A 27,487-nucleotide genomic window follows, 5' to 3' on the forward strand; every position below is an offset into this window, starting at 1 on the left:
ATGTCAAGGTGGACGTGTGCTATAGACCACCGGACCAGGAGGATGAGGTAAACGAGGATTTCTTCAGACAATTAACTGAAGTTTCCAGAGCACAGGCCCTGGTTCTAATGGGGGACTTCAATCACCCTGACATCTGCTGGAAGAGCAATACAGTAGTGCACAGACAATCCAGGAAGTTTTTGGAGAGTGTTGGGGACAACTTCCTGGTGCAACTACTGGAGGAACCAACCAGGGGCCAGTCTCCTCTTGACCTCCTGCTTACAAACAGGGAAGAATTGGTAGGGGAAGTAGCAAGTGGGTCGCAACCAAGGCAGCAGTGACCACGAAATGGTTGAGTTCAGGATCCTCACAAAACGAAGAAAGGAGAGTAGCAAAATACAGACCCTGGACTTCAGAAAAGCAGATTTTGACTCTCTCAGGGAACTGATGGGCAGGATCCTCTGGGAGGCTAATATGAGGGGAAAAGGAGTCCAGGAAAGCTGGCTGTATTTTAAAGAAGCCTTATTGAGGGTGCAGGAACAAGCCATCCCGATGTGGAGAAAGATCAACAAATATAGCAGGCAACCAGCTTGGCTTAACAGTGAAATCTTCGGTGAGCTTAAACACAAAAAGGAAGCTTACAAGAAGTGGAAACTTGGACAGATGACTAGGAAGGAGTACAAAAATATGGTTCGAGCATGCGGGGTGTAATCAGGAAGGCCAAAACACAACTGGAGTTGCAGCTAGCAAGGGATGTGAAGGGTAACAAGAAGGGCTTCTATAGGTTTGTTAGCAACAAGAAAAAGGTCAGGGAAAATGTGGGACCCTTAATGAATGGGGGAGGCAACCTAGTGACAGATGATGTGGAAAAAGCTGAAGTACTCAATGATTTTTTTGCCTCAGTCTTCACAGACAAGGGCAGCTCCCACACTGCTGTCCTGGGCAGCACAGTATGGGGAGGAGGTGAGCAGCCCTCAGTGGTGAAAGAACAGGTTAAAGACTATTTAGAAAAGCTGGACATGCACAAGTCCATGGGTCCAGATCTAATGCATCCAAGGGTGCTGAGGGAGTTGGCTGATGTGATAGCAGAGCCATTGGCCATTATCTTTGAAAACTTATGGCGCTCGGGGGAAGGTCCCGAGTGATTGGAAAAAGGCAAATATAGTGCCCATCTTTAAAAAAGGGAAGAAGGAGAACCCAGAGAACTACAGACCCGTCAGTCTCACCTCAGTCCCTGGAAAAATCATGGAGCAGGTCCTCAAAGAAACCATTTTGAAACACTTGGAAGACAGCAAGGTGATCAGGAACAGTCAACATGGATTCACCAAGGGCAATTCATGCCTGACCAACCTGATTGCCTTCTATGATGAGATAACTAGCTCTGTGGATATGGGGAAAGCGGTGGACATGATATATCTTGACTTTAGCAAAGCTTTTGATACGGTCTCCCACAATATTCATCACAGCAAGTTAAAAAAGTATGGATTGGATGAATGGACTATAAGGTGGATAGAAAGCTGGCTAGATTGTTGGGCTCAATGGGTAGTGATCAACGGCTCAATGTCTAGTTGGCAGCCGGTATCAAGCAGAGTACCCCAGGGGTCAGACCTGGGTCCGGTTTTGTTTAACATCTTCATTAATGATCTGGAGGATGGGACGAATTGCACCCTCCGCAAGTTCGCAGATGACACTGAACTGGGGGGAGAGGTAGATACGCTGGAGGGTAAGGATAGGGTCCAGAGTGACCTAGACAAATTGGAGGATTGGGCCTAAAGAAATCTGATGAGGTTCAACAAGGACAAGTCCAGAGTTCTGCACTTAGGATGGAAGAATCCCATGCACTGCCACAAGCTGGGGGCTGACTGGCTAAGCAGCAGTTCTGTAGAAAAGGACCTGGGGATTACAGTGGATGAGAAGCTGGATATGAGTCAGCAGTCTACCCTTGTTGCCAAGAAGGCTAAAGGCATACTGGGCTGCATTAGTAGCAGCATTGCCAGCAGATCAAGGGAAGTGATTATTCCCCTTTATTCGGCACTGGTGCATCCAGTTTTGGGTCCCCACTACAGAAAAGATGTAGACTAATTGGAGAGAGTCCAGTGGAGGGCAACAAAAATGATCAGGCAGTTGGGGCACATGATTTACGAGGAGAGGCTGAGGGAACTGGGCTTATTTAGTCTGCAGAAGAGAAGAGTGAGAGGAGATTTGATAGCAGCCTTCAATTACCTGAAGGGGGGTTCCAAAGAGGATGGAGCTTGGCTGTTCTCAGAGGTGACAGATGATAGAACAAAGAGGAAAGGTCTCAAGTTGCAGTGGGGGAGGTCTAGGGTGGATATTAGGAACAACTATTTCACTAGGAGAGTGGTGAAGCACTACAATGGCTTACCCAGGGAGGGGGTGGAATCTCCACCCTTAAAAGGTTTTTAAGGCCCGGCTTGACAAAGTCCTGTCTGGGATGATTTAGTTGGAGTGGTCCAGCTTTGAGCAGGGGGTTGGACTAGATGACCTCCTGAGGTCTCTTCCAACCTAATCTTCTATGATTCTATTATTAATGAAGGTATTGAACAGAACCAGAACCAGACCCAGAACCAATCTCTGCGGGACCCCACGCGTTATGCCCTTCCAGCATGCCTGTGAACCACTGATGATTACTCTCTGGGAACAATTTTCCAACCAGTTATGCACCCACCTTATAGTATCTCCATCTAGGTTGTATTTCCCTAGTTTGTTTATGAGAAGGTCATGCGAGACAGTATCAAAAGCGTTACTAAAGTCAAGATATACCACATCTACTGCTTCCCCCCATCGACAAAGCTTGTTACCCTGTCAAAGAAAGCTATCAGGTTGGTTTGACACAATTTGTTCTTGACAAATCCACGCTGACGGTTACTTATCACCTCATTATCTTCTCAGTGTTTGCAAATTGATTGCTTAATTATTTGCTCCATTATCTTTCTGGGTACAGAAGTTAAGCTGACTGGTCTGTCATTTCCCAGGTTGTCCTTATTTCTCTTTTTATAGATGGGAACTATATTTTCCCTTTTCCAGTCTTCTGGAACGTCTTCAGTCTTCCATGACTTTTCAAAGATAATTGCTAATGGCTTGGGTATCTCCTCAGTCAGCTCCTTGAGTATTCTAGGATGCATTTTATCAGGCCCTGGTGATTTGAAGACATCTAACTTTGTCTAAGTAATTTTTTACTTCTTTTTCCCTATTTTAGACTCTGATCCTACCTCATTTTCGCTAGCATTCACTATGTTAGGTGTCCAATCGCCACCAACCTTCTTGGTGAAAATCGAAACAAAGAAGTCATTCAGCACCTCTGCCATTTCCACATTTTCTCTTATTTTCTTTCTCCCATCATTGCGTAATGGGCCTACTCTGTTCTTGGCCTTCCTCTGGCTTCTAATGTGTTTGTAGAATGTGCTTGTTACTCTTTATGTCCCTAGCTAGTTTGATTCAGTTCACATGCCATCGTAACTGGTAAGACATTGTCTGGATTTCTTGAAATCCAGGTGAAGATTTTAAATAATTAATGATAAAGGAAGTAGTCTCAAACAGGGAAACAGATTGGAGGGAGTGACTGGTACAAGTTTGCCAGTTTGAAAGGAGTTGAGCTGCTCTCCTCCAATCATCAAGAAAAATATCAGACCAGCAGTTGGGGATCCAGATTCCAGACAGCGAACGTGACATTTAAAAAAAAAAACATGCAGAAAAATACAAATATCTTTCTTTGAGAAACTCACAATTGAATCACACAAGTAAGCCACATAAGTTATCAATTCAAACATAAGACCACGAGAGACACTCAAGAGATGGTCTATGCAGAGTTCCTGTAATTCTTTATATGGTTTTTCATTGAAAAGACAAATGCTTCAACAACTTTAAAAATGTTTTTAATTAATATAAGGAAATGGGGGTTCTCTGTAAAAATCCTGAAATAATGTATTGAAGCGACTTGATTGTATTCTTCAATTACTGAAGAACACATTTGCTTTGTTCTTAAGATAAACACTCAGTTGTAGATACCAAGCTTCTCATGGCCAACCCTGCAATAATACACTAGCACGCACCAGAAATGGAAGGGAGGCTGGAATTTAGCTTCAAACTATAAGTATGTTGTTATGACCAAGAACAAATCTTTTTTTAATTAAGAATAATACTCTCTCTTTATAAATTTAACAAGGTAGTAATAAACTAATTCTTTTGAAATGCTAATGATATCAATTTCTCTTACCCATTTTGTTTGGCTTTTTTTTCTTCTAACTTTTCCATCATGGGTTCTTCCCATGGAAATTCTATATCTAGAGTGGAGATATGCTGCAATTTAAAAAGATGCATATGAATATGTATATATTTGCTTCAGCATACTTCTGCCTAAATAGATTATTATGAAAATCCTAGACGGTTTCTGATTAATCATCCATGTGGTCAAATTCAGATTATTTTTTGTAATAATCCAAACATCCTAGTTTTTGCATAGCTACAGAACTATAGAAAATGCAAGGTGGTGTCCTAATGACTTCTTTAACTAAATTTAATCATACCTATCATGAGTTTTCAACCATTTCTAAAATTCAGTTCACTAGATTGCCATAGAATCAGGCCTGTGCAGCAGTATCACCTTGCTAATCAGGCATCCACCTATTACTATTCCCCTTGGTAGCATGGAAACAAAACAATTACAAACAAGCAAAAAAACAAAAAATAAACCAACAAAATGATTACAAGTTAAAAGGACTGACCCTATGAATAATTATTTCCAGGAGTAGCAAAGCCCAGGATTTTGCACCAGGCACAAGGGTCCAACCCTAGTAAGCCACATGGCAGAATTGAGGACAATAGTACATATTTTTAATCCTGTTCGTTGCATTGGTTCTAAAGTGCTACATGAAGGTCAACCAGATTCTATTCTGATTCACACATCAGCAAAAGAATTCTTGACCAATTTCCTAGTACTGAATCTTTGATACTGGTGGTGATCAGTGTTCCCTCTAATTTTTCCCACCCATGCGCGGAATGAATTTTGTTATATGCACCAATATGGAGGTGATATGTGACACATCAGTTTCATATTGGTGCACATAACAAAATTAATGTGGTGGGGGTGGGGCTGAGGGGTTTGGAGTGTGGGAGCGGGCTCAGGGCTGGGGCAGAGATTTGGGGTGCAGAGGTTTGAGGGCTCCAGCTGGGGGTGTGGGCTCTGGGTATGAGCGATCTGGGGGCAGGAGGGTGCTCCGGGGCTATGGCAGGGAGAGAGGACTTCACCCCCCCTCCACCCCTCAGCTCTCTCCCCCCACGGCAGCTCCAGGGCTGGGGCTGCAGGATAGGTGCCCCTTCCCTGGTCCCTGAGGGGTGCCCAAGCCAAGGCTGGGTCTGGGTCTGCGCCCGCGCCGCACCTAGGTCTGTGCTCCACCGCCCTGGCCGCATCTGCAACCAGGCTGGACCGCAACTGGGGCCACACTCAGCTGGGCCACACCCTGGCTGCCACAGCAGAGCCGGGCTGCAGCGGAGTTGGGGCCAGCAGAAGGCCACGCCACCCCAGCCGCGGCAGGTTGGGGACTGGGCTAGGTTGGGACGGGTTCCCTAAACACCTGCGTGGCGCAAAATAGGCTGCTGTGCAGCCATGCAGCTTACAGCGAATTTAGGTGATACATGAGCCAGAAAAAAAATAGAGCTTATTTACAGATCCCACGTTAAATTTTCAAAGTGGAAGTAAGAAACATATCTGTGTACTTGTAAACTGAATAAAACTGATTTGAAGTCATTACATAATCGCTCTGGCTACTTAAAAGACAACATCATGTATTATAAGAACATAAGAATGGTCATACTGGGTCAGACCAATAGTCTGTCTAAACCAGTAATCTGTCTTCCAACAGTGACTGGTGCCAGATGCTTCAGAGGAAATGAAAACAACAGGGCAATTATTGAGTAATTCATCCTCTGTTGTCCAGTCCTGGTTTCTGGCAGTCAGAGGCTTAGGGACACTCAGAGCATGTGCCCCTAGCCATCCTGACTAATAGCCATTGATAGACCTATCCTCCATGAATTTATCCAATTAGTTTTTGAATCCAGTTGCACCTTTGGCTTTCACATCTCCTGGAAATGAGTTTGAGGTGACTGTGCATTGAGAGAAGTAGTAGTTCATTATTTTTGTTTTAAACCTGCTGCCTATTAATTTCATTGGGTGACGCCTGGTTCTCGTGTTATATGGAGGGGTAAATAACATTTCCTTATTTACTTTCTCCACATCAGTCATGCTTTTATAGGCCTCTACCATAGTCCCCTTTAGTTGTCTCTTCTAAAATGAATACTCCCAATTTTTTTTAATCTCTTCTCATAAGGAAGCTGCTCCATACCCCTAATAATTTTTGTTGCTTTTCTCTGTACTTTTTCCAATTCATCTTTTCTGAGATGGGGCCATCAGAATTGTACGCAGTATTTAAAGTATGGGCATAACATGGATTTACACAGTGGCATTATGATAATTTCTGCTTTATTTTTTATCCCTTTCCTAATGGTTCCTAACTTTCTCAGCTTTTTTGATTGTCACTGCACTTGAGCAGATGTTTTCAGAGAACTATCCATGATGACTCTAGGATCTCTTTCTTGAGTGGTAACAGCTACTTTAGACCCCATAATTTAGATGTGTAGTTGAGATTATGTTTTCCAATGTGCATTACTTTGCATTATAATGAAGAGAAATACTAGATTACTGTTAGTCAAAGAGCTAAATGTAAAAATAGACAGTATTCAGTACAAGCAGCATGTTAAACCAGAATCACCCCCCACCCCTCCCCCCCATAGTTCTTTTTATAAGCATTGGGTAAGATTTTCAAAAGTGCAGTGTTGGCCTAACTTTACTATTGTTAAAATCAATGGGCATTGTACCATTGACTTAAGGGGAGCAGTCTGGTGAACACTGAGTACTTTAAGGCCCCCCCCATTATATATAACAGGGAATAATGCATTTTGAATATAATATTTAAAAGTAATTGTTTCATTCATCTGAGAGAGTAACTTGCCTCCTCTTTTTGTTGTTGTACAGGTTTAATGCTGACAGAAATACTGGGGCTTTTTGGAACTCCAAATGGTTCTTCAAAGAGCTCTATGAAATAAAGGGATGTAATTCATAAAGAAAATAAAGTACATACAATCAGTAAACTACATGGCTGACAACTTTATTAAGATAAAGGGATATGGTATAAAAAAAAGAATATTTTTGCTAAAGGAGCAAACCTTCAGTTTCTGAAGTTGCATCTATTTCCTTCTTCAGGAATGCTCCCACTTCTTCTTCATCAAAACCTATTACTCCTTCTTCAGTACTGTGAGTTACAGAATAACTCTCATTCATTTCATTCTTTTCAGAATGTTTTGTTTTTGTAGATATTCTGTAAATTAGTATAACAGATCAAATTACAAAAAATAAGTGAATAATGCATTTATGTATGACATAAGTATATAGGGAGGCTATATGCTGTATGCATTCATTATTTAATAAGTTGTGCTTATTTTACCTATAACAATTGGGTTTTTTTGTTAGTTTGACCAGTAAGTATCATCCATTTTTTTCTATCTTTGAGTTTGTGTATTGAAGTGCACACAAATCATTAAAACTATCTGATATTTCCTATACATTGGTGAGATTTTTACATGAACTATTCTTTTTATAATTTAGTAAAAGTATGCAGTTTTGCTATGATCATAAATGCCAAATTCCAGATTGGTGTAAATTTACACAGTCAAGTTCTAAATCTCTGAAAATCAAGGTTTATAACAAAAGTACGACACAACCTTGGCTCCAGTCATGCAAACCAAGGACATGCACAAGGTAGGGGGGAGCCCAAGCATGGGCATGGGCCCACCCAATAATCAGCAAGGTCACAGAGCTCCTGTGAGCCTAGAGTGGTGGTGGGAGCTAACAGCGCCTTCCGCACCCGGGGCCACGGCACAGAACTCCTCTAGTCTCAGAGGAGCTGTGTGTCCCCACCCCCAACAGCCCTGGGCCCAGAGAAGCTGTGGCCCCCTCTCTTTTGCTATAACAAAACCTTGGCTATAACAGCCAAATGGCTCTGATCCCCAGAGGTTTGTTATAGCGAGGGTGTCCTCATATGATGTTTTTAATGTGCCCCTCCAAAAGCGGTCAAATTTAAATTCCTGCCCATATCTCTGATGAGAACAAATGTTCAAGTCTAATATTTTTTGTTTGGATTTTTTATAAACAAAAAATGAGGAATATTCATTGTTCTGTATATATTTTGAGGTAGTTTTGAGCTTCCTCAAAATTAATTATATGGTACAGCCTGTCAAATGGAATATGTCCAGACAGAAGTACATCAACACAAATAATAGATATAGACAGCAAAAACAAATAGTAATGTGTAAACTGCACAATGGAATGTGAAAGGATCTGGTTACAAAACTGATACATATTAGAACATTATAAAAAAGAACAAGTTCAGTTATATTTCAGTGGAATTATTTATTTATATCTGCATAGAAATCTCTGCTGAGTAAAGACTATAATTAACAAATAAGGATGAAATTTTGCTCCATAAGAGCATCTCCCACTACACTCCCTTGCAACCTGCCTACAACTCCAATTGCCTTAAACAATTATGAATATATATGAGCAGAATTTGCAGAAAAAAAGCAGAATTTGGCTGTAAATCAAGAAGATACGATTTGTATGTAGCATGCCAATGTTTCCCGCTTAGCTGAGCAATTACATCAACTTGAGTGTTCTAGTTAAAATATTACCCTAAAACATTTTCACAAACTTCATCGTAAGCATTTACATCCTGGACAGCGTGTAGCGTTTCTGTTGATGGAGAACAGCCTGTATCCATACTGCTTTCTTTCTGTATCTTGGATCTAGTTTCTGGTAGGGATGCAGAGTTCATTAGGTATTGATAATCTGGACTCTAATAAAACAAAACCCAAAACACACATTCAGAAGTCTTTCTAGTTAAAAACAACACCTGAATTGTAAGAATCTCTCTCCTACTTCAGATGTATGTATTGCATTTCTGCTTAACTACACATCCTTTTCTCCAGATGTAAATTTTACAGGCTGAAGGTATTACGGATTTCACACAGTTAAAAAAAAGCCCGATTTATGGTTGCCTGTGCAATCTGAGTTTTGCATCCTTTCACATCCAACCTGTGCACTGAATGAGGCAAAGAATTCTGTGCAAAACAGTATGGGACCATTAAATAGTCAATATATGGTCACTATAGTTATTATATAGTCACTATCATTAATAGTATGTAATAATTAAAAATTGTTTCATACTACATACAACTGAATGGGCAGAAAAATACATTTGGTTTTGTGCATCAGAAATAAAATCAGTGCTAAATTCAAATGGTTAGTTATTACTAGAAATAATGTCAGAGGTAGAAAAAACAGTTTCAATATTGTGTATAACCAGAAGCATTCAGAAACATCTCTGGTGTCTGGAACATTCTGGTGATACCTTAGTCATCTGTGCATTATACACCATTTGTGTCAGAGGAGAAGAGACTACACAAACAAAACAATCTACTTTATCTAGAAGGGGAAAGAAAGCTCAACAAAAAGAAAAAAAATCCTCATAAATCCAAAATGTGATTCAGTTATTCCCAGGGTTACCAGATAGCAACTGTGAAAAAATGGGAGAGGGGGTGAGGGGTAATAGGCGCCTTTATAAGAAAAAGTCCCTTTAAAAATGGGACATCTGGTCACCCTAGTTACTCCTAACTTCAAAAACAACTAATTCACCCTTAATCTTGTTATTTGTTAAATTCCACAGACATTCAACTTTGCTTAAAAATGTTCACACTTGACTCACTGTGAAAGAGTTTGGGAACAAGAGTTCACTGTACCTATTTACCATTTACAATTACATCAAATTATTCTTATATATATTTCCTTTTATTTTAAACCTAGAATGTCTGGTTCTCACCTATCCAGTAACATCATGCAGAAATGCAAAATTAACTTTATAATAGCACTTAGCCAGTTTAAATATGTCAAATCTTAATCCTCTCTTTCAAAGCTAAATAAGCCTAATTTCAAGTCTCTCCTCATATGAGCCTTTTCTCTTGTTGCTCTCTGCTGTACTCTTTTCAACCTTATACATTTCTTCAAACACGACCAAAACTGGACACTTAAAGCCAAAATTTTCAAGCGTCTACTCAAATACAATAGTATCTAGATAAATTACATAGATCTCACAACAGACGATAGAGCTATATCTACAACGCAAGTCCTCTCACCCATAAAAATACCTCACAGAAAGAACTCCAGCACTCTTGGAATGTTTATCTCTTCCTAGCAACTCCTTATAGAGAGGTTGATACTCAGTATTCTAATCTTTACCTGGAATGCAGCTAGAAGGTAAAAGTCTCAAGCATTTACATTGTGTTCAGTAATTCTGTTGCTTTAAAGACTATGCGATGCTGTTTTTTGCTATTACTAGTCACTTTGACATGGCAAATCTTTTCACTGAGATAAAATATAACCTGGTTGTCAACATTTATCTAAAATGTGTTCCTCAACAAGGTGTCGAACATATGGTATTTAGTGCTTTCCTATGAGTCAATTCGCTATCCCCTAGGATTCTGGTCCCCTCTGTCTTGTTATGGTTTTAGAAGGTAATATGTACAAGTTACAGGCATTCCTGCTGTAATTTAGGAAATTACAGAAACACACATATGAAATCTTTAACATGGATTTCAGTTATCTAAAATTGCTGTCAATCTTCCCAAGTAATGGAAATTACTCACACTTTTTTCCTATTTGTTTTACGATATTCACAGCTCTGCTCATTGTGCACCCATTTTTGCAAGGTGCTGACTACTTATGTGACACTGAACATGAATTAACATCCTTAATATTTTGAGCATGTTTAAAATACTCTTAAGCAAAAAAACCAAACCAAAACAAAAAACCTGTGTTTAGGTGACAGAATGGTGTGCAACATTTGAATATTTTAATGTCCTTTTTTCCTATGTCTGTAGAGAATTATTTTTCAACAGCCAAAAAAACCAACCAAATAAATAAATACCCAGTCAAAATTAAGCCCATGATCCTGCAAACCACTGCTGCTACTTGGAGCTCCACTTATTTAAATAGGGTTCTGCACAGATGCCTGGGGTCCATGTGTATGGAACAACTTGCAGGATTAGTGTCTATATTAGATGAATATTTTTTTAAAAGGCATGGGAAAAAGTTAAATTATATACTGCATTTTAAAATATCTACTTTTAAATTCATGCATGTAAAAAGGAATTAAAATACACAAATGCATAATATTTTAAGTTTAATTAATTACAATCCTAGCTCTCTCTATTAAATACTTATTCAATCCCCTTACCTTAAAACTAGTGATCCTAGCTTGTGATTCATCACAATAGGGTCGTCCTAGAAGCCATAATGATGTAAGTATAGCAGCTGCTGATGTTTTCACATGCATCATTGGGCGGCTCTCTTGAAATGACTCTATTTTGTTGGTGTCATATAGCAATCTCCTATCAGACCATCTGATCATCCATTCAAGCAGTCTTGCAATATTGCTAAATTTATTCTTCAGTTCTAGACAAAGTTCCTCTCTTGGTATAACATCATTCACATGAATTGTTTTGTACGTATATTTACAGGTCACTGAAGTTTGTAGACTAGAGCAAGCATGGTCAGACAAGGTCTGGGTTATGGGTGTAATAGTTATTTCTTGCTTGTTTTCTTGTGCTCTGTAAACTGACAGGTGGTTTAGACCAAATAAACCTTTCTTTCCCATGTATTTTTTTACTCCATTCACTGAGTCACACAGCAAGGAGTCTGCTGGTTGTAGAACTGAAACAGACATTTGGTTTTCCAAATATTTTTTCTTTTCATTACACAAGGAAGCTGGTTTGGAATCACAAGATGCAAGAGTAACAGCATAGCAGCAACCAGCTCTAAACACATTCTGGCTACTAGTTCTGCCCTGTCGACGTTTCAGTGTTGTATGCACATCAAAAAGGAGAGAGTGTAGTTCATGTTCTCTAAGGAGTTCAGAAAAGCTGGTCAGAAAAGGAATCCCAGGATCACTGCAGTTAAAGTCTCTTTCAAGCATGTAACTCAAAAAGAGATCTAAGAACTTAACATATTCATCATCATCACGTTCAAATTCCCATGCACCTACCACAGGCAAAGTATGTTGATTTGGCAAAACTTTACTTTGTTCTTTATGTTTTGCTTTCCAGTTAAGATATTTTATCTTATATGCAGTTTTCTTACTACCAGTTTGTTCTTCTGTGTGAGGCCGTGTCTCCCTACAATACAGCAAAACATGAAAACAGAAAAAAATCAGAAGGCTAACTCTAATACTTTCTTTAAAAAAAAAAATTAAATTCAATAAAGTATGTTAATGCAACAGTTCTCTTAATTTCTTCTCTCTTTTGTTAAATAAAAATAGGAAATTAATTGCAAAAATTCACATTAATGCAATGTAAAGGTGGCAAAATAGACAAAATGTAGTAGTCATAATTCACAAACCAATATTAACTTAGAAGTATCACAGTAACTTTTATTGCTAATAATAATTTACAATCTAAGAACAGAAAACATGAAAAAATAAATGGTAGGGTAGGAGGATCGGAGTAACTTTAAGAATGTATGGTTACTTTGGTAAATTATACAGAATAATTATTACATTTTTAGGGTGAGAGAATGGGAGTATAAGGGGAAATAAGACATTGTGCAGAGGGGATAAGGTCACAGGAATAACAAAGGACATAATAGAGGATTAAGTATTTATGGAGGGAGGATACAGCGGGGATGAGGGACTGATGGATGATGAACAGTTAGATGACAGGGATCATGAATAGTGACAGAAACTGATGTGGGAGTCCAAAAAGCAGAGGTTACATACCTGTACAGTAACTTGAGTTCTTTGAGATATTTTGTAGCTATGGGTACTCCACTGTAGGACATGCCTGTGCTCATGCACACTTGACCAGAGACTACAAAGCAGTGTTCACAGGCCCATGACTGCGCAAAGCAGCTCCTTATGCTCCTCTGTGAGGGCATACAGGGACACATGAACCCACCGCCACACAGAGGGGAAGGAGGACAGCAGATGAATCACCCAGCGGCAGTGATCCCTCAGGGTCGAAGATGATCTCTTCCACAGGTTTTTATTTTTGTATGGTAACTGAAGGGTCCAATCCTTGAGCCGCAAACACATTGGCAAACACTGGAAGTAGGTAAGATGGTGTAATGCTTGATGAACACGTGAACAGAGGACAAGCTGCAGTCCTGCAGATGGGCATATTTTTCAATAAAGTGTCGTGACCGGGTTGTGGGCAGTCTGACATAGTGGTTGGAGCGGGGGTCGGGAATCAGGAGGCAGGCCAGGTGTGGATAACAGGAGAAGGGAATCTGAGAGCCCAAGGGGGAAACCAAGAGTCAGAAGTCAGGCAGAGTAAGGTAACCAGGAGATCAGAGGGCAGAGACTGGGAGTCAGGGTCAAGAAGCAGGCCAGGTCAGAGTCAGGCAGAAGGTAGTGCAGCAGAGGCAGTCTTAAGCAGAGAAAAACCCAGCTGCACAGACAACTTCCTGTTCCTCTGATTGGTTTAAATAGAAACAGAGAACCAATAAGAACCCTTGGAGTTTTGCCAAATCAGATCCCAGGACTGAAATACTCAACTGAAGTTAAGCTTCAAATTATAGTGACTTAGGTCACTTGAGTGGTGGGTTGGAACATACTGGCTCCTAAAAGCCCATTGGACCACGGTCTGAAACCCATGGACCTCAACGTAGGGCTATAGATGTAGACTGAGCCCTAGTGGAGTGTGCTGACACTCTCTGAGGTGGTTGTTTTCCCTCCGTCTCATAGCATGTTAAAATACAACCCGAAACCCACTTGGACAGTCTTTGTGTGGAAATAGGGTGACCTATCATCCTTCCAGTACAGGATACAATCTGGCAAAGGTCCTAAAGATCTTGGTTCTGTCTATGAAGAAGGCAAGAGCTCTTCTGACATCTAGTGTGTGCAGGCTAGCCTCCTCTCTAGAAGTACGAAGCTTTCAGTAGAACAATGGTAGATGAATTTCCTGGTTAATATGGTATTCCTTCTTAAGACACCTTAAGGAGGAAGCGAGGATGGGAACATAGTGTGACTTTGTCTCTAGAGAAGGTCACGAATGATGGGTCTGCCATGAGTTCACTTAGTTCTCTCATTTGCCTAGCCAAAGTGATAGCGATAAGGAATGATGTCTTGAGGGAGACGTGGAGAAGAAAACAGGTAGCTGTTGGTTCAAAGGGTGTTTCTTTAAGGCAGTGGTCTCCAAACTTTTTGGATCGCACACCCCCCGGGGCCAGTTCTAGGGAGGCAAAAAGAGAAGAAGAAGAGCTGCCGCCAGTGTGCCATCAAAGAGAGTGGGGAGAGAAGAGCTGCCTCCGGTGTGCCATCGAAGAATCAAAGGTCCAGGAGTGCTCCTCCTGCCGCACACCCCCAGGGATGGTCTTGCGCACCCCATTTTGGAGACCACTGCTTTAAGGCATTGAGCTCCAAAATAAAGTTCCACAGCGGAGCAGGATTCCATAGTGGGGGAAACAAATTGCGTAAACCCCTTAAGGAATCTGACCACAGTAGAATGGGCGAAAAAATGGAGAAGCTTTCAAAGGGTGAGTGGACGGCTGTGACAGCAGCCAGTTGAACTCTGAGTTAGCTTATTGACAGATCTTGTGTCTTTAAGTACAACAGGTAGTCTAGCATTTTGGTAAACAGAACTTCTGAGTATTGAGGGAGTGAAGAGAACACCAGGAACTCCAGCGTTTTCACTTTTGCAGATAAGTTTTGCAAGTAGTAACTTTCCTGCTACGTAAGAGGGCTGACTGGACCCTATCTGAACAGGTTATCTCTATGCCCAAGAGGCACCTGGAAGCCATGCCCTGAAGTTCGGAGGTGTTGAGATGGTTCAGGGTGCCTAAGTTCTGAGAAAGGATATCCTTCTTGAGAGGAAGGCAGAGAGGACGGTGTCACCACTGAGAGGTGAAGAAGGTTCAAATACAAAACGTGTCTTAGCCATGATGGTGCTAGGAGAATGACCTGTGTTTTCTCCTGTCTCAATCTGAGAGGTCGTGAGAATGAGAGGTAGAGGTGGTTAAGCATACAGCAAGAGATGGGGTTGTGGCGCTATCAGAGCATCTCCTAAGAAGTTGTGACCACATTGTCCCTTGGAGTAGAAATGGTGACAACTTCACATTTGTTGGGGGGCGGTGGGGAGGGCGGGGTAGCAAAGAGGTCCACTGATGTCAGACAAGCTTTGACAGATGATGTTAAAGAATGATTTTGCTCCCATTCATGGTCCTGACAGAAGTTTCTGCTCATGGAGTCCACAACTGTATTCTGGAGGCCTGGTAGATAAACCACCAAGATTTTTATCTGGTAGGAGATGAATCAGTTCCACAATTTTGGTGATAGTATACATAAGGACTGGGATCTTGCTCCCACTTGGCAGTTTATATAACATTGCTGCCCTGTTATCCAGCATTACCTGACAGAGCAGCCCTGCATGTCATGAAGAAAGTGTTGATAGACTGCTCTCAACTCCAGGACATTAATGTGGAGCATAATCTCTTGTGGGAACTGCTTGCCCCCCAATCCAAGAGGCATCCATTGTTAGGATTATTGATAGTACAGGATGTGAGAATGGGTTTCCCACGCAGACCTTCAATGGGTCTGTCCACCACATTAGCAAGTCTACAACTTCCAGAGGTAATATTTGTTTGGAGAGACTGTGTCTGTCTGGGGCACTGAAGGTACTGAGGTGCAGTCTCGCACATAGTGCAATGCACATAGAGGCTGACTTATGGTTGAGGAGTTCCAGACAGGTCCTTTCAGTTGTTTGCAGACCATGCTGTAGAGTAGATATGAGATTGGACAAAGTGGAAAATTTTTCCCTGGGCACGTAGACTCTGATAGTTATGGAGTCTACAATGGCTCCAGTGAAGTTAGACAAAGGTTAATGTAGACTTCTTCAGGTTGACGCAAAGGACCAGAGACTGAAATAGGGCTAGCACTCTGGAGGTTGCTGATTGGACCTCTAGAGCCAAGTGACCTCTGAGGAGCCAGTCATCCAGATATGGAATTACTGTGATGCCTGACTGATACAGGTGGGCCACCACCACTGAGAAGACCTTTGTAAAGACCCTTGGGGCTATGGAGAGCCCAAAGGATAGGACTTGATATTGGTAATGTTTTGAGCTTATTACAAAACATAGGAAATGCCTGTGAGAAGGATGGATACCTACATGATAGTAGTAGGCATCCCAGAGGTCAAGGGCAACGAACCACTCCCTTAGATTTAGGGCTGGTATTATGGTAGCTAGTGTAAAAATTCTGAAGTGCAGCAAAAGTACACAGGGGTTCAAGTTTCTGAGGTTGAGGATCGATCTCCATCCTCTTGGGAACTAGAAAATAGTTGGAATAGAATCCCCTTCCAATGAACTCTTGGGGAACCAGTTCAATCTCCCCCAAGAGCAGGAGAGATTTAAAGCAAGAGGTCCACAGCTCCTTATAAAAAGGATCCCTGAAGAGGGATGGTGAAGGGAAGTGGAGATAAAGTGGAAGTGGATGATGATCACCTCCAAGTTCCGTTTGTCTGAAGTAACGTGTTCCCAGGCTCGGAGGAAGTGAGACAATGGTCTCCAAAGGGGGTGGGGATGGTAGAATCGTGCAGCAAAGGATCTGGAGAAATAGGTTGCTTTAGGTCCTGGACCAAGATGTCAAAACTGTTTCTTACAGGGAGATGCCAATGGTGCAGTTGTAAAAGGAGGCAATTCCATTTTCTGAGGTCTGCCGCTCTTCCTCGGAAGTTCTGAAGGTCTGGGAAAGGTCTGTTGTGGGTGGTACTGTCCCATTTGGGATCTGCTAAACCATCCCTTTGTTGCAGGGACGTAAATTCCCAACAACCTTAGCATTACTATTACTGTAGGAGGGGAGACTCCAGTTATTCCAGCATGAAAAGTTCTCTGGAGAAAAAAATCTGGATAGTGTTCGAAGACTCTAGTAGCCAGAAGTCTGGGTCGGTATCAGGGCCTGGAACATAGGTCAGTCCAATGGAGATGTGCATGGTACCAGAGAAGTCTGATGAAGAACTTCTCTGACCTCAGAGCTCTAGTTCAAGGAAGGCAATCCTATGAATCTCTATGCTGTCTATTGGAGGATTTTTCCACATGCTGCTTCGTGTGCAGTACCAATGACTCAGAACCAGATTCAGGAAGTGGGCATGATCCTGAAGAGGTAGTTTATCTCCAAAATCTGCCATCTGCCCACAGTTCAGAAAATCATATTTGGCCATCAGTGCTAGGTAGTTTGAAATAAGGAACTAGAGGCTGGCTGAGGAAAAGACCATTCTACCCATAAGATCTAACCTCTTGCCCTTCTTGTCAGGGGGGTGGAGCGTGGGTGCTGTTGCTTGGCCCGCTCCATAGCGGCCAGGATAACCAGGGAATCAGGTGGAAGATGGGAGTACAGAAACCCTTGGGCTCCAATATAGGTAACCTGGTTGATCCTGCTGATGCTGTGGTGGTGTCCATGGAGCCAGGTACCAGTGGCTCATGGGCTTAGGCAAAGAAGGGTACTGCCACGTTACTGTCAGAAACCTCTGGTAGTCATGCATAGTATCCAAATCCTCAGAGGAACTGGAGTCCTATACGAATGGGAGCGCCAACAGAAAGGAGTGTGCTGTAGGAACACAACCAGAGGATGGCAGATCCAATGTAGAAGGAGCCCTCTTTGCAGGTGAATGGACCGGAACATGGGGAGACCTCGTCTGTTCCAGGGCACAGAGTTCATAAGGACTAGGAGCACATCCGATTCTCCTCGGTGTCTGGCACTGGTCCATGAACTGAACCGGAGCTGGTAAGAGGGCCTGCCTTGGGATCAACTATTCATGCTGTGCCGGTAGAGCTGATGGAGGAGTGATGCGTGGTTCAGGAACAGGGACTGGCAGATCCAGTTAACAATGATTTCTTCTTGCTCTTGTGGACAAGAACTCATGGATGGTGCAATGTCTTTCTTGGATCCGGAGGAAGACTCACTACCACGCTTATGCGCATGCTTCCGTGGTTCATAGCCAGGTGCAGTGAGGGGTACTGAGCCCTGGTACTGGCAGAAACAGACTGGAACTTCACAGTAGGAGGCACACTCCTGGACTGCTCAGGCTGATGTACAGAAAGGCTCCCCAGCTAGGATTCAACCATGGTCCCATGGTGACCTCCAGGAGGGTTGCTTAAGGCACAGGGCCCAGCCTTCCCAGGTATGGGCAGGGAAGAAGAGGCAGACACTGCACCTGGATGCAACATGGACTTCCCCCAAGCAGTACAGACAGCTTTGGTGCTTGCTGCTGAGCAAAAACGAGTGAGGGCAGGAAGCACAAATAGATAGATGGACCGATAGACACTACTACTTTGAAAAGCTCTGGTTCAGGCGGAATACAACAAGGACCATCACTCAAAGAGGGCGGCAATGGTACCATAGAGTGAGTAGAAGCCCTGTACGCATCTCTGTGCTGTCTACTGGAGGACATTTCTGCACGCTGCTTTGTGTGCAGTACTGATGACTCAGAACTATGGGGAAAAGACCTGTGGAAGGTCTGGCAGGGCTTTAAGCCTAGGGTCTTTGGCATAATTCAGAGTGCTAAAGCACCAAAATTCAGAGGGACGGCAGGAACCCTCTTTGAAGCACAACCGTCCTGGAACTAAAGAGAAATAAAATAAAAATAACCAAACTACATAAAGAAAAGGACTAATAAAATTAGCTAGATAAGAAGAGTGGGAAGCTGAGAAGAGCAGACACACAAATGCTCAGACGTGAGCCACAGGAACTGAGTGGCAATGGGTCCATGCCTCCCTATATGCCCTCGTTTGGGAGCACAAGGAGCTGCTCTGTACAGCTGTGGGATACAACAAGGACCTCCCTATATGCCCTCATTTGGGAGCACAAGGAGCTGCTCTGCACAAGTATGGGCCCACAAATGCTGCTTTTTGGTTGAGTGCACACGGGGATGCGTACACACTACAGTGGAGCACCCATAGGGACATATACTTGAAAAGAAGTCCAATATTGTTGATTTTCACTGACATTAGGAAGACAGCAGCTCCTGTCTGTAGGAATGTCAGGGGACAGGGCAATATGTAGGCTACCTGGAATCTGCTATCAGTTGAGTTTTAAGCCAGGGGGCTGGGAAGACAGTGGGAGCTACTGGGGCCTAGTGCCCTTGAACAGCTGCCAGTGGGTCTGGTGGATGACCAAGAGAAGATAATAAACCAATATTCATCTGTGATTCCCTGCTACCAATAAAACTGGCTGCTGACTGGAGCGGTATGCATGTATGCATAAATAAAATGGATTAACAGCTTAATCTAATTATCACACAAAACAATTGTGTACGTGTAAGAGACAAGAAAGGTTCAGGTTCAAAAGTAGTAGTCAGACAAATCCTCTTCACTTTTTAAAAAAGTTCTTTCCCATTCCAGAGTTCCTTGCACAGGCCCACCATCACTCCCTGCCAGCACACCGACTGCCTGGCTCTGCAAGTTTTCCCTTTCCTTCAGTCTATATTTGTTGACTGTAACAAATGCAATAATAAAGACAAGAAAAAAAGGTAATAAATGGTTTCAGTTGAGTATTAAGTAGCTGGGAGGCAGGTGAAAGGTGTGGTGAAACTGTACTGAAAAACAATCTGACAGTAGCTTTATGTTTTGTTTGACTGAACTCAATTCGTTACTTTTTTAATACCTCTGAGGTGAAGGTGCTTGATTTCTTGTTTCTTCTGTAAGCAAAGCTTCAGAGAGTGTATCTGCTGCTTCAGCATCACTATATACTTGAGGATTTCCACAATCAGAGAGCGTACTTCTGCTTAGACTGGTCCCTAATGAGAATCTATCATAGCAATGTGCCTCATCATCTGGTGTCTCCTCTTCCGATGGCTCCCAGATACTCATTTCAATGGGACCTATGTTCCTTATTACACGTTTCAGTGCTTTCAGCCTCACTTTGTGGGTGGCCTGGATAACAACAGACATCATTTCTTCACTTTTGGATCCTAACCAAAGGGAAAAAAAGAGAGAGGGGACAAAGAGATGGGATTTTGAGTGTGGAGTCCATACATTTCACATTCTCTAAGATTAGCAGGACATAAATCAATCATAAAGTATATTCCAACTTATATCCAGAACAAAGATGAAGTTATTTAGTATTTGGGACTCTACTTATGCAGTAGGTCTTTAGAATAATTTTTACTTAATTACAACTTGTAAATTTATATAGCTATAAAGAAATGTAGGCTGTTTTGATTCATGTAGTTACTATTTATTTTCTAACTGAAGAAACACCATCACTTTCAAAATTGCATGTCTGCCAGAAACACTTCTATCTACTTTTGGTTCAAATCACAATTAAGATTACTAGAACCTAAAGAGATTAGAAGAAAAATCTCTATTCTTCCCCATTGTCAAGTTTGCTTACACTATGACAGCACTCTGTGGACAATCAGTTTATTTCCTCTATAGAAGTAGTCCATCAGACTGTTTCCCTGGTTACGTTTCATATATTTGAGAAAAATACACTCTCAAGAACAAGTTTTCAACACAGAACCCAAAATTGTACATGCAAAATATGAGTGGCAGACACAAACAGGTAACTGTTTATGCAAAACAGGTAATATTCAAAATGACAAATGCATACAAAATATACAATGCATACCAAAAATGAGTAATTGCCTTTGAACTCCCATTCATTCTTGAAAAGCTAATGAATTTACAATTTTTGTAAAATCTAATGAATATTAGCGGTCAATGATGCAGTGAATTAGAGGTTAAGCATCCCACAAGGAACCAATTCTAGTCCCAATTCTGATGTTGACTCACTGTGCAGCTTTAAATGAGAAAGTCACTTAACATTTCTGAATTTCTGTAAAACAGAAATAAAATTAATAATAATATTTTACCTACCATCTCTTAGGGACATTAGTTAATGGCTGTACATTTAAAAATGTAAAGCAATAGTTAAGTGCCATCAAAGGAACCTTTTACAGCTTTGTAATAAATTTATTTAGTATGCTGCCCTAAAAATCACTGAATCATCAAATTTTAGGGATGGAATATGGCTCTGGAAGACTCAGGGGACTAGAATAGACACCAAAAGATATTATCACCTGTTAACTTATACAAAATTAACAGATCTCAGTCCAGTTCCTTGTACACTGGATCCACACCAAAAACAAAAAGTTGAGTAGTCTCAACTATAGAGACCAAGTCTCAAATAATCATATTTATTTAATGTTTCGGCCATAGTGGGTATGCATGAGCACCATGCATGAGAGTTCGGAAATATTTAGTAAGCAGCATCCATTGGTCTGTGCATGCGCTGTTGTTCTCCTCATGCTCTGAACTGATGGTGTAAGGGGCAATGTGGATCAATGCCTCTTCAGTTCCTTCTCTTATGAATGCAGTCATGATCCACAGCAATAGGAATAGAGTGTGGGTAGTGGCATGGGCAGCAGGTGAAGCTTTTTCTGGAGAGACTAGCTCCCTGTCCTGCCTCTTCTGCCTGCAGCCCTGCCCACATTTTACCCACCACTCCGTGCCCCATGCCGCCACTCTCCACGTTCCTCCTCTCCTCCACCCCCTGCCCCCCGCGAGGCTCCCATCACTCCCCACATCCCTCCTCTTCTCCACCCACACACCCTGCCACACACGAGGCCTGGGCGGGGGAGGTGGAGGTGGAGTGGACAAAAAGAGGGACTCACCAGGCAGCAGCGGGGCATCAGGAAAGGGGCAGAATAGGGACAGGAAGACGCAAAGCACAGCCGAGGCCACCACAACCCAAGCGTCCAGCAGTGGGGCGGCAGCGGCTGCATCAGGAGAGATTTAACTTCCCCATGCCTATTATACCCTCTACTTATGGGGAGTGGAATGCAGATAATGACCTCACATCTCAAATAACCTCCAGTTACAGATGAGTAACCTTCATTTCTTCTTCGAGTGAGGGTCCCTATATATATTCCACACATGGGAGATTAGTGAGCAGAAGTCAATCAGGAGGGGACATGAGGAGATGGGTGCTATGGATATCTCTAATACTGCCGTCCCCACAGCTGTTTTTGCAGTAGTAGTCTGCAATATGTAAAGGTGTGGACGGAATTCACGCTAGCCACCCTGCATATATCTATTAAAGATAGTCTCACAGAGATGTCAGAGAGATCACTTGTGCTCCGATGTAACGGGCTCCCACTCCCTCTGGGGGTGGGATGTGTACTAGTTGGTAATAAAGGATGATGCAGCCTGACATCCACTTGGAGAGTCACTGCGTGGACAGTGGTTGACCCACTGATCGCTCTTCAGGGTGATAAATAGTCTAGGAGTCTTTCTAGTTGCTTTCATTCTCTAGATAGAATGGCAGTGCCACCCAGACATTTAGGGAGTGATGTCTTCTCTCCTCATCAGAAGCATGTGATTTTAGGGGGAAAACTGGTAAGTGATTCATGTGAAACTCCAAAATTACTTTAGTGATAAATTCCATTTGGAGGCACAGAGAGACGCTTTATGAAAAATGGTATATGATGGATCTGCCATGGAAGCTCTCAGTTCGCTTACCCTTCTGGCTGATGTGATGGCAACTCAGAAGGCAACCTTCATCCACAGATGGGACATAGAACAGGTAGCTAATGGTTTGAAGGGCGGTCTGGTGAGAACTGAAAGGTCAAGATTGAGATTTCAGTGTGGTATTGGATATACCACTGGTTGGAAAGTTCTAATATATCCCTTCAGGAATCTACCTGTCACTGGATAACTATCCACTATCATTGGAGGAAAGACGTGATGGCCCTCATCTGGAGAATAAAAAGCATTGATTGCTGTGAACTAGACGTGTAGGGAACTCAGAGAAATCTAACATCTTAAGGGTAAGTAATTAATCTAAAATAATAGGAATTTCAGCAGACTATAGAAATAACTGGTGCTGTTGTGACCAAGGGGAGAAAGGCTTCCATTTAGCCAAAAAGCATCTCCTAGTAGAATTCTTCCCGCTTTAGGTTAGGACAAATTGGATCACTGCTGAGCATGAGCACCCTATGGCCAATGCCCTTCCAAATACCAGGCATTGAATTGTAGTGGTCCCCATTTGGAGTACCTGGTTATACTGTTGTGTTACATCAGTAGATCCAGAAATGGTCAGATGTTGAAGTCTGAGAACCAAAACCATTTTGGCCAGTTGGGTGCAATGAGGATGATCCAAACCTTGTTGTCTCAAATATTTCACAGGACTTGTTCTGTTAATAGAATGGGAGGGTTGCCATATCTGAGGTGGTCCATCCAGGCTAGCAAAAGGGCATCACCCCTTGAGCCTTGTCCCAGAACTGCTCTGGAGCAGTACAGAGGTAGTTTCTTATTCACTTGTGAGGTGAAGAGGTCCCATGATGGCATTCCCCACTGGGTGAAGATGTTGTTCAAGACAGAACTGTGAATCTCCCATTCATGGTGTGTGTGGAAAAATGTCTGCTAAGACGCTCTGCTAGGGAGTTCTACACACTGGCAGGTATGCCAGCAAAAAGATTATGTGGTTTCTGATACACCAATTCCACAGATTGACTGTCTTAACACACAGGGGAAAAGATCTTGCTCCCTCCTTTTGTTCATGTAAACGACAGTCATTATATTGTCTGTCATTACCTGGACATGTTGGAACAGATGAGAGAAAGGAACAGATTGCAGGCCCAACACACTGTCCTTAATTCCACAAAGTTGATATACTTCCTGGCCTCCCAATGGATCCAAGTGCCTTGTGCAGTGTGATTGTCCATATGGGCTCCCCAACTTAAGAGGGAAGCATCTGTAATGATAGACACTTTGGGTGTTAGGAAAGGAACTCCAACCTGAACCTTCTCCGGGTTTGCTCACCAGGAGACAAACTGTAATCTTGGCCGGAAATGTTACTCTGGCACTGATGTTATCTTTATATGGTGAGTAGACAGACTGAAACCAGGTTTATGCAGTGGAGATGGATCCTGGCGAATGGTGTTATATAGGTGCATAAGGCCACATGCCCTAGAACGGACAGATAGATCCCGACTGTAGTCCAAGGTCGGAGGGTGATCTGTTTTATCAATTAGTTCATAGCAAAGAATCTCTCCATTGGGAGACAGGCTCTTGCAGTAGTTGAATCCAGGGTCCCCCCTACACAATCATAGTCTTTGTGGGACTGAAAGTGGACGTTTTATGGTTGACGCAGATTTCCAGGGAAGACAGTAGGTGGAGTAGGAACAGGGTTGCTACTGGACTTCCCTGCTGGATCTGCCCATCAGGAGCCAGTCGTCGAGACATGGAAAGATAGGAAGCCATTTCTTCTAATCTAAACCACTGCCACTTAAAGGATTTTTGTAAAGACCCTAGTGCTGTAGCTAGTCCAAATGGGAGGACTATGAATTGATAATGGTCTTTCCAAAAGACTAATGTGAGGAACTTTCACATATTGTGCAGTACGGAGCCGTGTAGCTCCCACTTGTGGTTGACTGAACTGTCTGCCGAGGGAATCTGCTAATGTGATTTGCTTCCCTGGGAAGTAGGTGCCAATACAGTGATCTGATTGCTGATATACCAGTTCCACAGGCTGACTGCTTCTGCACACACACAGAGGCAGATTCTCACTTCCTCTTGTTTGTTGATCTATAACAGTCATAACATTGTCAGACATTATAAGGACATGGTGAGCGCAGATGAACGGGAGAAAGTACTCACGTACCTACCATACTGCTTGCAACTCCAGGATATTGATGCGCATCTTGGCCTCCAAGATGTCCAGGCACCTTGTGCTGTGTGGCAGTTCATGTGGGCTCCCCAACCTAATAGGGATGCATCCATAATGATGGTACTGTCCAGAGAGGGAATGAGAAAGGGATATACCTGACAAGGATTTGTACAGCACAGTAGGGAAGTTAGTAACTTGGCTAGAATTGTCACCAGGAGGTTTATGGAATGACAGCTTGGGGAATATACCAATTGCAGCCAAGCTTGAAGGCAACAAAAATGGAGTCCTGAAAATGGGATGACATAGGTGCACAAGACCATATGACTTAGGAGCTGAGGTAAAAGTAAGCCAGTCCAGTCTGGTACAGCGTACTGGCAAGAGCCGGTTCAGAGCCAACCACACCGGCAGGGGGAGTTTCTCCAGGCTGCCAATTTCAGAGGGCCCTGGGCTCCCGGCAGCGGCCAGAGCCTCTGGTCCTTTAAATGGCCGCCAGAGCCTCAGGGCTTCTGGCCACAGCTACCTCTACCATGAGGCTCTGGCAGTGATTTAAAGGGCCCAAGGCTCCCGACGCCACTACCACACAGCTCTGGCAGTGATATAAAGGGCCCGGAGATTTAAAGGCCCTGCCCCTTCTGGTTTAGCGCGCGCGCACACACACACACACACACACACACAGACACCCCTCCCTCTTGCTCAGAACCCCAGCCCTGTGTATTAGTAAGTCCCTTAAATTACTTTCACCCCTGCCTAGGGGAGACAGATATGTCTTGACTGGCACTCAAGGGTTGCTTGTGACATGAGCTATAATTTTGTTTATGGTCTGGAACCTGTCCTTGGGCAGGTAAACTCTTCCAGTGATAGCATTAAGGTGGCCCCAATGAAATCCAGAGATAACGTGGAGGTGAGAACAGATTTTTCTATGTTTATGCTGACTGTCACTGAACAGACGAGGTGTAGCATCCTGGAAGTTGACACACAAGCTTCCTGGTGGGATTTCGCACCCTAGAGGTAGGGGAAGACAATAAGACCACAACGTCTGATGTGGGCTGCTTCTACTGAGAATATCTTGATAAAGATTCTGGAGGCAGTCACTATTATGAAGGGGAGTACTCTGCACTGAAAATGGCCAGAGCCTACCATGAATCTGAGAAAGCATTGTGGGCGGGATGAATGTCTATGAAAGTAGGTGTCCTTCATATTGAGAGCTGTGAACCACATGCCCATTTCTAAAGATGGAATTATCACTGCCAATGTGACCATTCAAAATCTGAGTTTGTGAATGAAGCAGTTGAGATGGCAGAGGTTGAGGATTGGTCTCCAACCACCTTTCTTTTTGGGCATAAGAAAGCAAGTTGAGTAAAACCCTCTTTCTTGGTAGTACAGAGGGACATGTTCTATCCTTGCTGCAGTAAGGAGTTCACCTCACGTGAGAATACTCTCATAAGAATGGTCTCATGAGAGTGGTGAGGAGGAGGGTTTTGGAGGAGGTAGGGATGCAGTCTATCATCTAGCCAGAGTAGATTATGTTCAGCAACCACTTGACCATTGTTATCGCACTCCAGGTGTTGAAAAAGACTGCTAGATGACCCCCAAATAGTGTGTGGGAGTCGGGAGGTGTTGGGCTTAGTGCTTCTTAGCTCTCAAACTCCCATGAAAAATAAGCTCTTGGGGATTGAGATGCCGAGACTGTTGCAGACGGCATAAGGAATCAGGACTTTTGAACCCCCTGTCTCTTACATGGTGGTTCATAAGGCCTCTGATGGAAGAACTACTGAGCTGTATATTTAGATTTGGCCCATGGGCAATGAAACTTCCTCTTAGGGGCAGGCATGGATATCCTCAGCAAATGTAGGGTAGCCCTGGTATCCTTCAGGATATGGAGGGACTCAGTCTTCTGATTGAAAAGTGCAATTCATTGAAGGTGGGGGAAGGTCCTCGATAGTATTCTGGATCTCCCTATGGAACCTTGATGCATGGAGCCATGACTCCTTGCGCATGATGATGTCAGTATCCATAGCTCTAGAGAAGGCATCAGCGGCATCAGCTGCAGATTGGAGGGCAATCCTCACTATCAGTTTGCCCTCGCCAATCAGAACTTGAAAAAAAAAACCTTCTGTCCCATTGCGGAAGGCTGTCAGTAAATGACACAAACTTGGCATAGGTCAGGAAATCTTATTTAGCCAGTAGCACCTGGTAATTGCCTATCCTGAGCTGGAGGCTGGATGATAAGACCTTTCTTCCCAGCACATCTAGGTGTTTGTCCTCTTTGCCAGCAGGAGCAGACCAGAGATGTTGCTCTCTAGCTCTTTCAGAAGCAGCATGGACCACGGGTGAATTGGGATTGGGATAAGAAAACAAAAATTCCACATCCTTGGCTGGCACATAATAATGCTTCTCCGGCCTTTTGCGGGTAGAGACAGGGGTGTGCCAAACTGTTCTACTTGGTTCCAGTATGCCTTCATTAATGGGGAGAGCTGTTCTGTTGGGTCCAAAAGCATGCAGGATGTCTAGAAGTTTGTGCTGGGAGTCTTGGATCTTCTCAAGGGGATCTGAAGCTCTGCAGCAACTCTGTGGAGAAGGTTCCAGAACTGCCTGAAGTCACTGGCAGGAGAAGGGGATTTAGAAGTCACCACTTGATCCAGTTATGACAATAGCAGTCTTGCTGGTTCTGATAGAGCTGCCGGATCTGGAGCATAATATTCCTTTTCCTCTGTCAGCTCTGGGAGCAG

At 43.0% G+C, this 27,487-nt stretch overlaps 1 protein-coding gene across 19 annotated transcripts in view; it reads right to left on the minus strand.

The window, feature by feature from the left end:
* Window positions 1-27,487, minus strand: part of CPLANE1 (ciliogenesis and planar polarity effector complex subunit 1) — a 180,200-nt gene that overhangs the window by 68,094 nt on the left and 84,619 nt on the right. For all 19 annotated transcript variants that reach the window (XM_073343779.2, XM_073343777.2, XM_078852755.1 and 16 more), the window contains 6 exons: window positions 19,752-20,058; window positions 11,340-12,276; window positions 8,740-8,903; window positions 7,219-7,370; window positions 7,005-7,087; window positions 4,214-4,296 (listed from right to left, as the gene is read on the minus strand). In XM_073343779.2, the coding sequence (XP_073199880.2) occupies window positions 4,214-4,296; window positions 7,005-7,087; window positions 7,219-7,370; window positions 8,740-8,903; window positions 11,340-12,276; window positions 19,752-20,058 (1,726 nt within the window). The remainder of the gene's footprint in view (window positions 1-4,213; window positions 4,297-7,004; window positions 7,088-7,218; window positions 7,371-8,739; window positions 8,904-11,339; window positions 12,277-19,751; window positions 20,059-27,487) is intronic.

Source organism: Lepidochelys kempii, chromosome 5 (genome assembly GCF_965140285.1).
Source record: "Lepidochelys kempii isolate rLepKem1 chromosome 5, rLepKem1.hap1, whole genome shotgun sequence".
NCBI classification, from domain to species: domain Eukaryota; kingdom Metazoa; phylum Chordata; order Testudines; family Cheloniidae; genus Lepidochelys; species Lepidochelys kempii.